This window comes from Melanerpes formicivorus, unplaced genomic scaffold (assembly GCF_026170545.1).
Source record: "Melanerpes formicivorus ecotype bairdi unplaced genomic scaffold, bMelFor1.0.p_v2 SCAF_1, whole genome shotgun sequence".
Taxonomy (NCBI): Eukaryota; Metazoa; Chordata; class Aves; order Piciformes; family Picidae; genus Melanerpes; species Melanerpes formicivorus.
In genome coordinates, this window is record NW_027142353.1 from 50,970,769 (window position 1) to 50,988,090 (window position 17,322).

Below are 17,322 nucleotides of genomic sequence, written 5' to 3' on the forward strand. Positions count from 1 at the left end.
CTGGTTTATTCTATTCTCTTATTTTATACCAATGAACTGTAACAATCTTGAATTCCCTACACTGGCAGGAAAATTTGTGATAATGAATTTTTATCTACCTTACCTCATAGTCCACAATAATCATGGTATTTCTTTAGTAGAGAAGAGGACATTCCCCATGACAGCATTGCTCATATGAATTTAACAAAACACATTGTAAAAATCATGTTCCACTCAGACAAATCTTTATTAGAAGCAGAGTAGTTTACTATGCATATCTAAAAGCAAAGTGAATTTAAAAATAAGATTTCCTACTGGAGTTAGCATCTGGACTTCAGAAATGGGGAATAAAGACCGAGTGTACCACTCGCCCTTTGCAAAGCTGGTCTTCAGAGCATAGAGAAAGTTTTAACAGAAGTAGTTGCTGTCTTTAGTTTTTTGTTCACTTTTTAAAAAACAATTTCACTTCAGACTTCTATACTAGCACAAAGCTGACTTCTCTGCAACCTCTTAGACTTGTTCAGTGCTTAAGTCCCACCTGGGTGGGAGCAACTTGGGAGTTTTCCTTTGGAACTAGTAGGAGGTGATGCTGGATGAAAGCAAGGGCAATCCTCTCAGCATGCTGTTCAGAAGCAGGTCTCAAGAGATGAAATCAGCTGAAGAAATCGATCATCTAGAGGCTGGTCCTGTGCTACTCAATGTTTAAAACTGCTCTGCCTCTCCCACTTGACCTGGGAAGCAGGTGTGCAGTGTTCAGTGTAGGTCTAGTACTGCGCTGTTGCTCAGCTGCATGCACGCAGGCTGCAGGGACAGCTATGCCCATCACAGGAGACCCTTGCTTACCAGGGTACAGTTCTGACTGTAAGAGTTATGAGGAAGCCTCATGGGTGGAAAGAATGGCAGAAAGCCTGCAGACTTAGTTTTATGTTGGGATTTCAGTCTCCTAGGCAAAGCTGCTGTCTTTCAAAACAGCAAGCTTGGTCCTCTACATCCTCCGACTGGCAAAGCTATGATCCAGCTCCTGCCCCTCCCTCCTCCACACTACTATTGTCCCTGGGAATTTTAGTATTTCACAAAACCCTATGTACATTGTTCTCTTCCACATTAGTTTCTGGTTGGGTTTGGGGGTTTTGTTGTTGTTGTTTTGGTTGTTTTTTTGTGGGTTTCCCCTGCCCCAGAGATGGGAGGGGTGAGTATAAATGTTTCCTCATCTTTTGAGCTCACTTTTGCTTTATCATGCACTATACTTGTGGCTGGCAAATGGCAAAGTTTGTTCAGCTTTTAGAGATCAGTAGCTAAGACTAGGCTCTTGAAACAGGGCAATTTGTACAGGCAATAATTATGCTCCCTCTGCCAGTATCGTGCTCTTTTTTGTAATGGATTTAAGTACTCTTTTCCACTATCAATGAGTAATTTCAAGGTTTTTCAGGCTCTCAGTCAAGACACTGACAAGCTACTCAGGCTGTGGATTTGGGTGACAAGAGCAGATGGAAGAGAAAAAAGTGTCTTCCACATTCCTCCAGATTTAAGGAGACCAGTTCAACATGAAGCAGGCCAGCACTGTCTTACTGGGAACAAATCTGAAGGCAAGCTGCACATTAACACCACACAAGTTCCCAGGAATGGCAGTGACACCACCTCTTTAAGGAATAATGCTGCTTTTTGTGCATTTGAAAAGGGATAAGAGCTAAAAAAATAGTGAAATTCTCTATCAATTACTAGAGGAACAGTCCCAGCTTCCAAAAAATTGTTATGCAAGACTAGCTGCAACACAAAAATCACAGTATTAACCACTTCCTTGTTAAAAGAAAAAAAAAAAGGGAGAGGCAGCCATGGCCAAAATAAATTAATTCACTTTATATACAATCTATATTAGCAAGATGAAGTAACAAAGGGCATGAACTCATTCCTTTTCAGGTTACCATAATACACAGGGATAACGTGGAAGACTTGCAGCATAAAGTATCATAGGTGGTGTCAGTTGTGGTTTGTGTTTGTTTTTTTCATTTGGGGGCTTTGCTTTGTCTTATTTTGTTGTTTGTTTGGCTTTGTTAAACCTCAGTGGCTCCCTTTAGTCTTACAGTGGAGGGGTATTTCCCACAAAGCAAACGAATGTGCTTACCTAGGTAGTCACAACAGACAATGTAAAACACTAATTCAGCATTTAATTTTTTTCCTAATTCAGCGCTTTTATCTTTTGCTTACATCCTTCCCCAGGAGCAATCCAAAGGCAAGCATGCAGAATCCACATTCTCTCTTCTTAATGTCAGCTTACAAATACTGAAAAGCATCTATTATCTTATATGTCTTCTAAAGTAACTTCTTGTCTTTTTGAAAGGCTGATGTACTTCATATGGATCTAAAAGTGGATTTGTAGCTGTCAAACAATCCATCTGGTTTCTAAAACCAAACAGACATTGTCTTTAGCTTACTGTCTTTTATAGGAATTGCAAAATCAAACATTTGACTTTGAAGCAGACCCAGATGCAATGAAGCATGGAGAAGTAGAAAACATTTGCAACATTACTGGCATCATGACACAATGTTCTGTGTATGACTTTGGGCACTGAAGTTAGAACATCATGTCATCCAGTCCATCCTCCATAAATTTCTTGTAAATTGCCATAAACTTCGCAACAAATGCTTCCAGATGATAAATGGCTTTGCTGCCCAGTTGCAAGCGGTGTTCATAGAAGGCTGCCATCTGTGCAACTTCTCCTTTCAGCTGGCCATCACAGTTATGTAAAAGTTCTGACAGGAGGCCCTAGAAAAAGAAAAAACAGTGGACAGAATTTGAAAAACTACATATTCTTTTGTTAAGAGGATAACCTAATTTCTCTGAAAATAGCCAAACTATGACCCATAGTTCACCCAAGAATCCAACACAAAAGAACATCATTACAGCACCTATTTGGCACAACTAGATTCACAGACCCATGTCTCTTCAGAACTTTCAGGATAAATTCTTCATGTCAAAAGAGATGTTATCTATTGTGTTCTTAGAAGGAGAAAAAAAAAATAGTTATATACTGGAACTACTTATGCCTTACTAAAGAAAATAAATTAGCCTCGTCTCCAAATAGTATAACAGCTTCTGCATGCAGGCATGGAGCCCTGGAGAGAATTTTTACCAAGACAGAAAGTTCATTAAAATCATTTACTTTGTATCTCAACAGTATCAAGCACAAAGAGTAACTACATTAATAAATTAATTTTGAATAAGCCCTTTCCTTGATGCATATTTCTGATTATGTACTTATGCACAGACAAACAAGACATTTTGCAACAATACCTCAATCATTACAAAAAAAAAACCACCTCAAAAATGCATTATATTAGATCTGAGACAGCAGACTGCAAATCCATCTCTATTGCAACAGCCAGGATTAAGTGAGAAGTACTTTTAGACCGTTTCAACTTTATGAAGAGGGAGTGGGTAGAGAACACATCCACCTCTGGACTAACAATAAGAGTCCTCAAAGAGCAATGAAAAATGCACTAAGCTACCATAAGAAAGGAGGGTTAAAGTAATTGGGTTTTTTTTGGTCTAACTACCAAATTTGTCAGAAAGCAGAAATCAATTAAAGTGAAAATAAATTTATTATCATGCAATTATGCAAGGTGGCACAGTCCACCTATGGTAAGTTGCAAATGTTAGCTTTAATTTTTGTTCTGCTCTCATTCTCTTCAGCATCCTTTCATCCTGCCCCAAATAATAAAAACCCCAAACCACCAAGCATGTCCCATCTGCCTGCTTTTTTTTTCCTCCAAAGATGCCTTTGACAAGGCCTGCTGGTCTAGCACCTTTCAGCAAACCCCTCCACTAGTACATAGCAGAACTTTTAACAACAAAACTGCTACAAACCATATCAAACTTAGTCCATAAAATATGTTTAGGCTTCAATACAGAAATTGGCTTGAGCAGTCTTCAGAAAGACAAAGTATGATCTCCATTGTTTTCACTCAGCTATGAAGCTGCTATTGTGTTATCACAGAACAAGTATTATTTATCTATTCAAGGGTGTAAACAAGGAAGCCTGCAACAAAAATTAACTAGACATTTACATTTTCTGAATTAGAGAACAGATTTTTTTCTGACCCCCCAAAATCTACACAGCTCAAACCCCTCATGCCTAAATATACTTAGGCAGGAACCTAGGCAAACAGTTCAGTATTTCAACATGAATGCTGTGTATCATTATTTGCAGGAAAAAGATCTTTAGTTACTGCTTCTGAGCAATAACTACCTTGGTTACACCAGAGAAAGAAACACAACAGAAAAGTATTTTCCAGTCATTCATGTCTGCTTGGAAAGGACATGGCTTTACATCAGTATTCAGATGATTTGGGATGCTTTGGTGTGTTTGGTTGTTTTTGAAGCTCAAATTCGGACTGTAATAGAATTACTGTGCTAGATAGCTGACCTTCATTATAATCTCAGGAGGAATGCAGTGTGTCAGGAGTTCATAAAGTCGTCCACGGACTTCTAGAAGCCTGTTGGAAAGATACCATGCAATATCAGAAGTATGTCCCCAAAGTACACTGGAGGATTTTTGTTAGTTGTGAAATACGCTGCAGGAAAAAGTTAACCCATGCAAAATGTTGGGTCATATATTTCCTGTGTCATTATAAATCCAAAAGCACTGCACAAGTCAGTTTCAACTCAAATACTGCATATCATCTTTCATTCAGAACAGTAAGATAAGCTACATATATTCTAGCTATGACAGTCTAAATTAATCTAGAGGCTGCAAGGCTATTAGAACTTCTCAGTCTTGTCTCCCTTTAATTCCTCTTCATATTGAAATTATTATTCATGCTTAAGATTAGTGAGAAGAGACACCACAAAACTGATTAGGACCACAAAATTAACTTAGGATTTTTCTCATCTTTGTTTACAAGAGCCATTAAGGTGATTAGGTGGCAGGAAGTGACAGAGTTATCAGTTCTCAACTTTTGGTACAAGGAAGTCAGAGACCACAAGCATTTCAATTAAGTATGAGAATGTAAGTTATATTTAATATAGTATAGGGACAGACTAAAAAAAAGATCAGGCTGTGTATATAAATCCTAGTGTGACAATTTCTCATTTCCAAAGGTACATTATGCCAAAGATGGAGAAACAGAAGCCTTAAACAAACCACAAACCCCAACATCTCTCTCCCCACAAAAAACTGCAAACCAACATAATAAAAAAAAGGAAAAATCACATCCTAGCACAACATGTAGATAAGCTTATGCTCACTTTCGATTACAAAGCTTCAACAGAGAAAAATAAACATTTGCTTCAATCCCCCAAGCTCATTCAGCCTCCTCTGGTAATTTTAAAGCTCAATTCCTCTAGCTGCAAAGTACCAGCTACAGCAGAAATGACAGAAAAATCATATAGAACCTAAGTAAAGAAGCCATATTCCTATTTTTATTTATTCATTTTTTTTAAGGTTTGAGAGCACACCAAAACCATAATTCATAGCTGCAAGCAATTAAATTCACCTACCTTTGTGGTGTCTGTTGACCAACAATAGCATTTGCAGTTTCCCTCAGATAAACTTCCCAGTCTATCTCAGGAATTTCTTGATCAGCAGCAAAAGGATACCTACATAATAATAATAATAATACCTTTTTTAAAACTGGAAACAAATTGTCCTACTCTAACAAGGCCTCAGAAGTAAGTTCATTTATGTGCCAGAGTGTATAATTTGTATTAGTTTTTAGCAATGACTTACTGCTGTACTCTGCAGGATTCACACATAAGTAGTGCTTTCCGAAGGTTCCTGCCAGATTTCTCTGCAATCCTTTGAGCCAACTCCGGAGGAAGAGTCAGGCCTTCTTTCTTACACACACTGGACAAGACTTGGCAGATCTAGACAGAAAACAGCAGGAAGTGCAACACTTAGCAAACACAGATTCTCCTGTTCAAAACGCTTCTGGAATACAGATGGACCAGTCTTTTAGAAGAAATTCTTGACAGGTTACCCACCACAAAGGAAAACTAGGTCACTTTCTGGAAATAAAGTATTTCCTAAGTCCACAGTAAGAACTTATCTATTGAGAAGTGTTAAAATAACTTCCTTTTGCTTCTGTTTCAACATACATCTTCAATGCTGGGAGCAGGCACTCGTACAGCCAGGCATCTGCTTTGAATAGGTCCTATAATTTTTGACATTGAGTTGCAGCACAGGATCAGCCTGCAGGTCGCCATGTACTTCTCCATTGTTCGTCGCAAAGCATGCTGAGCATCTTTAGTGAGTTTGTCCACCTCTGTTAACAGCACCACTGAAAAGGATTAAAAAATAGTGGGTTTCTTTATTAATATCAAATCTTTCTAAGAAAAGTAATACTTTGACATACAAGCATTGCTACCAAAATAAATGATACAAGCAGAAAAAGGCAGCATGGTTCCACAGGCAGGAAAATAAAGATTAAGACAACCTGTGTGCCTTTTTGACTGTATAATGTTCTGCTCCTTCACCTTTTATGTTCATTTCCTTGGGGCCTGTAACACTTCAGTGCCAAGAAATAATCCCGGTAGGTAAAAGCTTCCACTTTGATAATTAGCACAGTATCTCTTTAAAGGAATTTCAGTAAAAAAATTTTTGAGGACTCAAGCTCTCAACAATTTTGTATTTAAAAGCCAATGTCTTCACAAAAAAGAAAAGTAGAGGAAATCTGCTTTATTACTGTAGCTGCAGCACCTTTCCCTTGTCTTTTCAAGGAAATAAAAAAAAAAAAAAGCTTATTTAAAAAACACTTCAGAACAATCAGAAGACACCCAACATGAAGCAATTAACCTAACCAGCTACTTTCTGCAGGTTCCTCCATAGGCAACTCCTAGATGCTATTTTCAGTACTCTGAATGGTTCTGGAGGCACAAGTCAGCCCATTACTCTTCTTCCCTTTCTCTGCTGGTTATATATGCAGCCTATGGAGACCAGCCAGCTTATCAGATACTTCAAGGTGCGTGGTATGACTGCAGCTGGTAGAGCAAATCAGCATCTAACAACTTAGATGAAATACAGCATTTCCTGAAAACAGCGATGAAAAATGAGACAAAGTACTAAATCCATGACTATTTTCAGCTAATTTCTGCTCTACTCTGTCAAGTTTCCCCTCTATCCTTCAATCACTTGTTATACAGTTCTGATTTTGCTTGCAATTTAATCATGGAGAGGAAAAATAACCCAGCTGGAGCAACATGGCTCTTGGAAAACTCAATAAAGGCCTTCATTTGTTAGCCACTGTTCTTCCATACACTACAGATAAAATGCTTCTAAACTTTCTAAGACAGCTCATGTCCCAAAATGCTACAAATTAGTGGCTAACACCTATCTTGCACAATATCATTTGCCTTAGGGTAATCCTGCCCCTCAATTCAATGTTAAGTCTCAGTAGCTCATAAATCAGCTGCTACTGTAGATCATTAAACTAAGCTACAGTGCATTTCAGTGGAAGATTTGGGAAAATGACAGCAGGAATCCAAGCTCCCTCTGCCCAGCAACATTCAACTACACCCAATCTTCCTAAGAAACCAACACAAGAGGCAACCTCAAACTGAGTTTTAACCACTCAAGGTATTTTCACAGGGGAGGAAAAATGGGAGGTGGTTTAATTTTGGAAAGATTCACGTATGCCCTCATGCAATGTGGAGGTATGAACTAAACAGTCAGCAGAAATGTCTGATAAACAAATCTTATTAAGTACTTTGGTTTTCACTGGTTTTACTCACCTTTAAAATCTCGTTGAGTACTTGTCTCAAGCTGTTGGGATTGTGCTACCGTCTTCAAGAGCTCCTGAATTACTACACGGTCACTGTTTCCTGCATCACTGTACCAGGAGTTTGAATAAACTTTTATGTTGCATATAAATACAAAGCCTCCTAAGTAAACCCCTTGGTAAACTGACAAAACAAGAGTACTGAAAGAATTCAGCAGGTGTTGGGATTAGGATTCAGATCAACATACATATTTTCTTGGAAGTTACCTTTCCAATAATAGAGAAAGTAACTCAAAGCTCATGCTGGCAGAGCTGGATTAGTAGCACTGTGTTGGGAAGTAGTGCAAACATTGTCAAATGCTTTATTAACTCTCTAAACTCTTAATAAATTCCTGTAGACCTTATTTTTCTGGATTGAAATATCTAAACTTCAGTTACTTATAATTCAGGCAAAGACACATAATGTGAACATTTTTACCCATTATGGGAAGAAAAATTAAGTCTAACCACATAATAATAATAAATCAAAGGATTGATGTAAATGCATGGGTTTTTTCCACTGAAAATTAGATATCATCTTGTGAACAACCTATACAAGTAATGCAAATTTGTAAGACAGTGGAGTTAGTAGGAAGAGACAGATACTATTACAGCACAGCTGGTTAACTTCTTCCTCTTAGAAGGCAGGAAAACTTGACAAAATACTATGTTTCCTTCCTGCCTCTTCTCCTCACTATACCCTAGAGCAGCACTGCACAGCTTTTTCAGTTCCCAGGTTAGTAGCTCAGCTAGCTTGACTCACACTGGAAAAAAAACTGGGGACTGACTCAAAATGCAGAAAAAAAAAGAGGGAGAAAACCCCATGCTCATTAGCATCCCCAGACTATCACCTTGACAGAGGCAGCAGTAGCTTTGCAGTATTTCACTGCCAAGCAAATACAAATTACATTTGTTTGTCTTGCTGTAGCCACCACTCAACCAGACTTCCCCAATTTTTGCCAAGGGGAAGGCAGCAGAACAGACAAAATTGTATTAGCTCCACTATTCACAATCTGCTCAATAGGCTATGCTGACTGGCTGTGGAAATCTGTCCTTCAGCAAGGGAGGAGACCTCTGATTGCAATGGGGAAAAAAAAAGGAAAAAAAAAAAAGCGAAATGAACCAAGCCAGTTCTGCATATGAGCTAGGTCAGGTTTCAAAATAGTTTCCTAATACTTAAATTATTCTCTGCAGTATCAGAGAACCCATTTATAATTTCATAGTGGAAGACTATTCTTGTGTCCACACAATGAAAACAATGAACAAAGGCAGTCACCACATGATTATTTTATTGTTCCTTTTTCTTTCACTACCCACTTACTCAGGAAAACCCATTTTAAAGCATCTACCCAAGCTAGTCAAGTGGCCAGCAGGTAAAGCTTTGGAATTAGGACAATATTATTCTTTTGGAGGAAATGTACAGGTCTATCTAACAAAGTTCAATGTCTGCAGAGACCTTTCCAGAAATTAATCTCCTTTCTCTGTTAGCTATTTGCTATGTTCCATGTTACTCAAGATGCACAACATGGAGGTATTTAAAACATGTAGCTGTGGTACTTAGGAACATGGTTTATTGGTGGTCTTGGCAGTGCTAGGTTAGCAGTTGGGCTTGATTTTAAAGGTCTTTTCCAACCTGAACAATTCTGATTTTGGATTTTATAGTTTCATGGTATTACAATTTGATCAACCTCCAGACTGTAGCACAGCGCATGCAGGATCATGCTCTGGTCAGACATTAACATGACAATTGGTTGATCACTTAAAGACTATGAATCAATACATTAATTCCTAATCAAAGCACAGCACTACTATTATATACAGCAACCAACACAGCAGTTCTACACTTTCAGAATTCTTAAGGTAAAATACCTTTTATATGTTTCAAGCTAAGAGTACTCTAGAGAGTAGGAGAGGAAGTATTACTAGCATTAAGTTATCAGAGCAGAAGACTGAATGGTCACACATTTTGTATCACCAAAATGACAAATTCAGAGAGCTAATTGCCAGTAAAAGTTTCAGTTTTAGGTATTTGGCTCTGTATTAGAATACCAGCAGATATTCACTCAATACAGAGACTAGCTTTGTCTTGTAATTGCAACCCAGACAAAGCCAACACAACCAAAGCCTTCTAGGGCACAAAGACATTTATTCTTGTGTGATTTAAAGCAATAATAAAGGGCTTCAGGTAAATACAACTATTTACTTTGGGTCACTGAATTATCACCAGCAATTTCATAACTGTCCAAGAAGAAATACAGTACACTATTATAGCTTCTGTCATTTAAATCAATGTATGACCTCGTTTATGACAGGATTCCCCATATTTGGTGGTGATATTCTTTCCCATGCTCTAAACTTTTTGTTTGAAGAGTTACTGGGTAAACCTGGCTTACTTTCAAATCACATTATTTTTGTGTTTATGAAAGAACTAATGGTATGGGGGTAGTAGTTCCAATAAAAGTTGCCAATTTCAACTTAAATGACTAAATATATGAATCTAGAAGTACTGCTGTTACCTAGCCAGCATACTTATGTGGCTAAACAAAACATTACTGCCTTTAGTATACAGCACTCCAAATTTTTGTTCATTCACAGCTGTTCAGTTAAAAAAATCTTCTCCCTGATCCCATTTGCAATCCAAACCCATAAGCCATAAAGTAATGTAATGTTCTCAGGAAATAAATTGGGCAATCAGGACATTCTACATCCAGGTTGAAAACACTTGCAATACGATCAGCTGCATATATTTGAAGTGGGACATTTTTACTGTACACTTACCTTGGGTTAACTTCAAGGTGATAGTTACTTGCAATGGTGCTAATTTCAATTTTCTTTTTAGAAGGTGCCTAAGTAGAAAGTAAGCAGATTCAATTAAAAAAAAAAATGTGTTCTAAAAATCTGATTTAAAAATTGTTATATCGATTACAACTGGCTATGTTACAGGCAAACCAAAAGTCTCAAAACAAGTGCTGAGACACTAGACTTGCATATCTCCTACCACCAACCCCATCTACAAAGGAAAAGTACCAACACTGCATCCAGCTAGTAAAATAATAACAGTAATTATTATTATAGTAACACATCATACATATTTTACTGCATACTCCAGAATTTTTACTATTGGAATTAGCCATTCAAAAATAGGTGACACTTTGTCCCTTCAAAGAAAAGCTTTGGAGAAAAAGGACTCTTGAGAAGTCTGAAGAAACTGTTTACTTCTCTTGGCAAAGGATTTCAAGAAAACACTAGTACAGCTGAATTTGGGTCTGAAGAGTTAACTATCCTGCATTTCTCTCATCCAATTCAAATACGGTATTTGTCCCAAGAATTAAAAAGCAAGCATTAAATACCAAGCTTTATTGAAAAGTAGGTTAAGTCCTTGCTAGTTAAGTCCTTCCGTAAGAAGCATTTTGAAAGGAGAACATAAACTTTTAATAACAAAAAATGAAATGCCTAAGGCCAAAGCACATAGAATTGAAGTTCATTTTTGCTAATGCTAAAATTGTCACTGAGAAGGAGAAAATAAGTTATAACTTGAATACATACAAAAAGCAGTGCTAATAATTTTGAGAACGAGGCCTATTTTACAAATTAAATTGTATACATCTAATTGAGAGTTAGTCTATCACAACACATGCTACTGTCCAAACTGACCTCTAAAACAACCAACAAACTAACCCCCACAAACCAAAGAAAAATAAACCAACCAGTGATAGAAGACAAAACCTTGCCCAAATCCTCCCACTCATGAAGTCCTAAGGAACTAGAACATCTGGCAAAAGTACTTCTTCATGCAGACAAATTAGTCTGATTAATTAAAAGAACTTGGAAATACTCAGTTCAAAATAATTTAAGACTTGAATAAAGGCACCAAAAAAGAAATATATCAGTATATAAATATCCACATCACTTGGGAGCAGATGGGAAGTTAAATGGTTTTACCGTTATACTCTGATGCTCGATCCTTAGTTTTTCCACTCCTGCACCATATAATTCCCTTAACAAACACATTATTCTTGTCTTTTTTCCAGCTCCTGATGGTCCATACACCAACAGATGAGGGAAGTCACCACACTGAACCTGAACACAAAGCAATAGAATTATTTAGCTACAACAACAGTATTTCCCTTAAAACACAGTATTTATCCTTCCATTCTCACCTAAATTTACATAAATTACTTTTCCAGCTCAGTCACAATTGATGAATTCCTTTCCTCTGGCGATATTTCCTACAGAACACTCTATTTTTCTGAAGGCCACATATAATTCATGTAACTCCAAAACTTACCATTCAAAAAAAACCCTAAACTCAACAAAATTTACATGCTTTCTAGGGTGACAGTGGCAGTAAACACACAGCAAAAAGGATTAAACCAAAGCTTAAAGCAGATACACACACATTAAATAATTACATATGTATCTCTACATAATTACTTTGATGTTTCATTTACAAGCCTTACATATTTTATTTAAATCCTTTGACCGTATTCCAATTAAGTCAGGAGTTTGTTTCTTGAAAAGCTTAAAAGCATGACCCGGAGAACAAATGACCAAATCTCACAGCCAGAACAAAAAGCGAAAAGCTGGGAAAGTGCATCGATCCAGGGGTCTAATGAAGAGAAGTCAGCAAGTCTGGCAGGGGAAGCAGTCCTTTAACATCCAAACATTTACATGTTCCTGCCTTTTGTTACTAACTTTAAGTAAACAGAATATGCCCGACTCCCATAGGTCCTGATCGTTCCTATCTAGCATCAACAGGAAGCACAGATGCACAACACCGCTGAGAAAGTTATGTTGCCAATTTCCTCACAGCCTCTTTCTCAGCGGTAAGGCCGTGCACCCGAGCAGGGCACGACGCCCGCGGCTCACTTCCCTCCGGTCGCGCCTGGCAGGGCAGACCACCCGCAGGCTAAGGCCTGCACCGAGAAGCTCATCCCCTGCAGACCCGCACAGGCTGCTTTGAGGCCCACAGAAACTAGACTGCTGGAGCACAAAACCACAGAATCACTAAAGTTGGAAAGACCCTTAAGATCATCAAGTCCAACAGTCAACCAAACACCACCATGGCCACTAGAACATGTCTCTAAGTATCCTCACTGCGGGGACGGGCCCGCCGGCGGCCTCCACAGCTGGAGGCAGCACCGAGCAGAGCCCGCCAAGGAGGCCATCGAAAGCCGACGAGCGGGTCTCGATACCCCCTCACCAGGTTGCGGAGCTGCGCCGCCTGCTCGCGGTGATAGTCCAGCTTGCCCAGGGAGCCAGGCCGGTACTTGTCCACCCACAGACTCATGGTGGTTGAAAAGCGCGCGCCGCCCGTCGGAACTCCGGCCCGTAGCGGCAGGAGGAGACGCAGCTACGGCGGCCGCCAAGGGACAAACTGCATTGAGTCCACGGAGGTAGCGGAAACGCGTTGCTGTTCTGCCCCTGGCGGCTGCCGCCGCGCGCAGGCAGTGAAACGCGGCTCTAGAGTACTCCACCCGGCAGGGCGCGCGGTGTGCGCCGTTCCCGCCAGCTTTAGGGGTTTTCTCTTCCCAAGTGACAGCTCTTCCCTCTGTGCCTCGGCAGCTTTTGTGTGTGAAGCTGCAAGCTCGTGCTGGTGATGCCGGGGGCAGCAGCTGCTCCAGCGTTTGCTGGCAGCTGGCCCTGGCAGGGCCTGATTGCTGTGTGTGCAGGGGGCTGCTGGTGAAACTCGGTCATGGTGCTGGCGGCGCACAAAGCAGGGACAGGTCATGCCAGGCCCGGCAGTGCTAGTGCCCGAGCTGGGGACTGCTGTCACCCACTTTGTGGCACCAGATCTCCAGGTGTATGTGGCAAAATCATTTGGTTTATGAAACATTCGTAGTTGTATCGTACAAATGATGGTGGCAGGAGTCACCTGGTAACGGCACATGACCAGTATGGCATGATGTCCCACAACAGAGCCAGCAGACGTGTTGGATCAGAGAGGTGGGATCTGAGGTGAGCTGCTGTAGATACAGTCCAATGGCCCAGCAGCCAGGTACCAAAGAGAGCAGGCAGGGAAGAAAGCAGCAAGGAGCTGACAGAAGAGAGCACTTGAGGCACACATGGGCTTGTCTGCCTGGCCTGTGACCAGATTAATCAGTGTGCATTTGGCATCTTGACCTCTACAGATGGCCAGCATAAAGAGGCAGGTTCTTTGCATCAGGGTAACATACTGTCCTTAGGTTCTTCTGCTTAGAGTCATCCTGGACTTGCCACCTCATTGATCAGTGGGTTGCTCATAATGTACATCTCGCAGTGTGAATTTGAAAGCTCCATCTATTTGTGGATTTATGTAGATACAGAATATGTATATAATAAAGAAACCCTAGTTTTGATTCTTTGTGTAGTAGCCCTAATAAATGAAGCATCATGCACAAATTGTATTATTTCAAAGCAGGATGCCTTAAAGTGGCAAGACATGGCTATGCACATCAATAGTCTGAAATGTGTCAGCCTAATATTTTTGTTACTTACATGGTTTCCGTGGAAAAAAATATAGCTGAAAAGTCATGTGACTGTTCATATTTTATCAGGTGACATTTTTTCACACAGTCATAATGCAATGTAATAGCTTCATTAACCTAGACACTCAATTACCTCATAAAGAACACATAAACTGGGGAGTGGGGGGGGGGCAAAGAAAGAGCACGTCAGTTAGTACTATTTCACCTGTTTATCCAAAATAGTTACATTATTCTCACAGATGCTAATAAATTGGTGGGGTTTTTTTGCAAATTGCCATGAATCAGCAAATTCACCTTGTATTGCTTTGTCAGCACTTAACACATGTCTGAGTCTGTGAAAGTTGCAGCACCAATATTCTGCCCAATGCTTACCCGTCAAGTTCTTTTGTTCTGCTTAGCACCCCAGTGATCTGTTCCTCTGCTGTTGTCTGTTTTGTGTGTGTACCATGCTTCTCCTGTGTGGCTGTTCTCTCTGCTCAGCACCTGCTGTTCACCCAAGTCATCTCTGAATTTGGCCATTAATTCCATTGGTATTTGCTCTTGCTAACTATATTTGTGACTAGCATTTTTAAGCCTTTTCAGGTCCTTTGTTCATTTGCCTGACTTTTTAATAATTTCTGACTGATATGCTAATCATCTTGCGTCTATCAATGTCATGCTTAATTGCGACTTCTTCTTAATTGCAACTTCTTCTTAATTGCAACTTCTGTGATAGCTCCTTATAACCTACTAATTTTTTCCATTCCACAGAGATGCTGGTTTTACTAACACATGCCAGCTTCCCACAAGTGCTCTGACAGATTCTCCAGGCTTTCGAAACTCTCAGTGAAAACAAATCCTTTTTGGATGAGGTCAGACTTAAGCAGGTACGACTCAGTCCAGCAGTCTTTAGATACTTCCAGGTCCCAAAGAGATCAAGAACTGAAGATATGTAGCATCTCTGAAAGGGCCCTAAGCACTTTTTTATTATTAGATCATTAAAATTCCATGAGGTTTCTTGTCATCCCAAAGAGAATATATTTGGAATCGTGGCATACTGCAAGAATGCATTTAAACATGAGCTTACACTTAAGTTTTCAGTTAAGCTATTCTTGGCCATAAAGAATAGTTAGGCAGATGAACAAAATTAGTATGTCAAGTAAAAATCATACCATTGTAAAACCTAGGCCTGTATGAAGCATTGCAGTTGTGGTACTTTATATCTGGTTAAAGTGCTCTAGAAAGCTTTGATTTTCTACTTCATTATTTTTTTAACGTCACTATAGATCTAAGCCAAAATAACTAAACACCTAAAATTGAATGGTTTGGCCAAGTGTATTACAAATAAATTAATGTGAATAATATCGTAGGCAGTGGCAATTTCAGCTGCAGTCACAATTCACTCAAATATAAGGACTATTAAAATACATCTTCACTTATTTTGTTCAGTCTAACAGAAAGGTCAAAAGGTAAAATTACTTCTCTGCATGAATAAACTAGACAAAGTATCTGAAAATAGCAATTTTAACTACAAATGCTATTTTGAGTTTTTTCCTACCAGCAACTGAGTTATTAGAACATGACACAATGACAGGCACTATAAAAGCTCCATCTTTTACCCACATTGAAGTAAAACTGTACGACCTGGGTCTAGTGTGTATATATATATATATATATATATATATATATATACACCCCCTATATATATACACTATATATACTATATACACTATATATATACACACAGAGTTATTAACCAGTTTTAAACTGATTATTGAAACAATGTTAGAACAACTTAGACCATTGTACTGACCTCCTAAGTATCTTTACAGTATGACTGCTGCTAGCTATCTGGGTAGCCACTAGTAAGTCTAAGTACTATTTTGCTGTAGAAATTGTGTTTTTCAGACAGAAGGCTATTTGGCATCCTTTGATCCTTCAGGCTACTTAAATAAGAGAGATAGATTTTTCTCCTCAGTTTCAAATATTTTAGTAGGTTATTGCTACTCTGTTGACTGTCATTCTAGGTTACATCACCCTGTCCCCATTTACAGTGCCTGTATTGCTGCAAGTAAGTTGTAGCACATCAAGAAAGACCAGATCACTAATTGCAATGGCAGGGTGGGGGTGGAAATAAAAAGACCAGAATAAAGTGACATCTGTTCTATTGGTGACATGCTGATGTCATGCAGATTGAATGTGACAGTGTAAAGAACAACATTAGCAGTGACAGGCAAATAAAAATCTGAAATGTGTCCCATATAGATTGGCAGAAGCAAAGAAGCTGCTATTTTGTAAGAGATGTAAACCCAAGAAATCCTAGTTCTTCAACAGTTTAGTGGTTTATCTTACAATCCTTTATTAAATTAAAGTAATAAAACCATCATAGTTTTCCAAGAAAGGATGAGGCAAACTAAAAAGGTATAAGAAGATATATTTTCACAACCATTGAAGGTGTGTTCTGGAAAAGGATACAGATATAACATTTAATAGGAGGATACATCATGTCCATCAGTCATTACTGCAAAAGCTTTTGTACATGCACTTAGGGCACTTGGCAGTATTACAAAATGTTCTAATTTAATCAGTACTTCTTCATATTCCAGCTCCTGCTGCTCAGTTTCCCTAGTCTCTAGTGTTCCTGGAGAATCAGAAAAAAAAAGAGGAGATGAGACATGTTTTGCTGTTCCTAGGCCTCTGTGGCCTCAATTGTGCATAGCTGTGTGAAACTAAGATTTCTACCAATTGTCTAGCCATACAGTTAAGCAAGATTTATGGCACCACAGTTAATCATAATAGAAAAACATAAGGAGATGGTTTCTCCTGAGATTTACAAGGTTACTGACTAAACAATATAGTCAAGTTCTTCAGTTCTCATCAGCCTGGAAGAACTGCATCAAAGGCAGCTCTTGTCCACTTAGGACTTTACAGATTTGACTTTACAGATATTCTGAAAACAGCTCAGTAAGTTAAGAAACAGACATTCTTTTCTGGATGCATTCTAAATAAGACACACAAGTTCCTTATGGAAACTAATCTTGAAACTCTTTAAAGAATAACATGCTGTCAGGTACTTAAATGTGTGAACAAATATTGATGCTTGACCTGTAATTAGGAATTACTTTTGTGTAGATCTTAACACCTC

General features: G+C 38.9%; 1 protein-coding gene across 1 annotated transcript; it reads right to left on the reverse strand.

The window, feature by feature from the left end:
- Positions 1–207: 207 nt before the first annotated feature.
- Positions 208–13,061, reverse strand: RFC3 (replication factor C subunit 3). Its single transcript, XM_068142973.1, has 9 exons — positions 12,935–13,061; positions 11,674–11,811; positions 10,510–10,577; positions 7,706–7,803; positions 6,074–6,255; positions 5,706–5,842; positions 5,477–5,575; positions 4,404–4,473; positions 208–2,743 (listed from the first exon to the last, which is right to left on the reverse strand). Exons 1-9 carry the CDS (start codon positions 13,019–13,021, stop codon positions 2,552–2,554), a joined length of 1,071 nt encoding a protein of 356 aa, XP_067999074.1. The 5' UTR covers positions 13,022–13,061; the 3' UTR covers positions 208–2,551.
- Positions 13,062–17,322: the final 4,261 nt, after the last annotated feature.

Coding starts and splice junctions, on each gene's coding strand:
- RFC3 (XM_068142973.1), bottom strand. CDS start 13,021: ATGAGTCTGTGGGTGGACAAGTACCGGCCTGGCTCCCTGGGCAAGCTG. Junction 10,578..11,673: donor TCGAGCATCAGAGTATAACG/GTAAAACCATTT, acceptor CTTTCTACTTAG/GCACCTTCTAAAAAGAAAAT. Junction 5,843..6,073: donor CTGCTCCCAGCATTGAAGAT/GTATGTTGAAAC, acceptor TTTTCTGTCTAG/ATCTGCCAAGTCTTGTCCAG.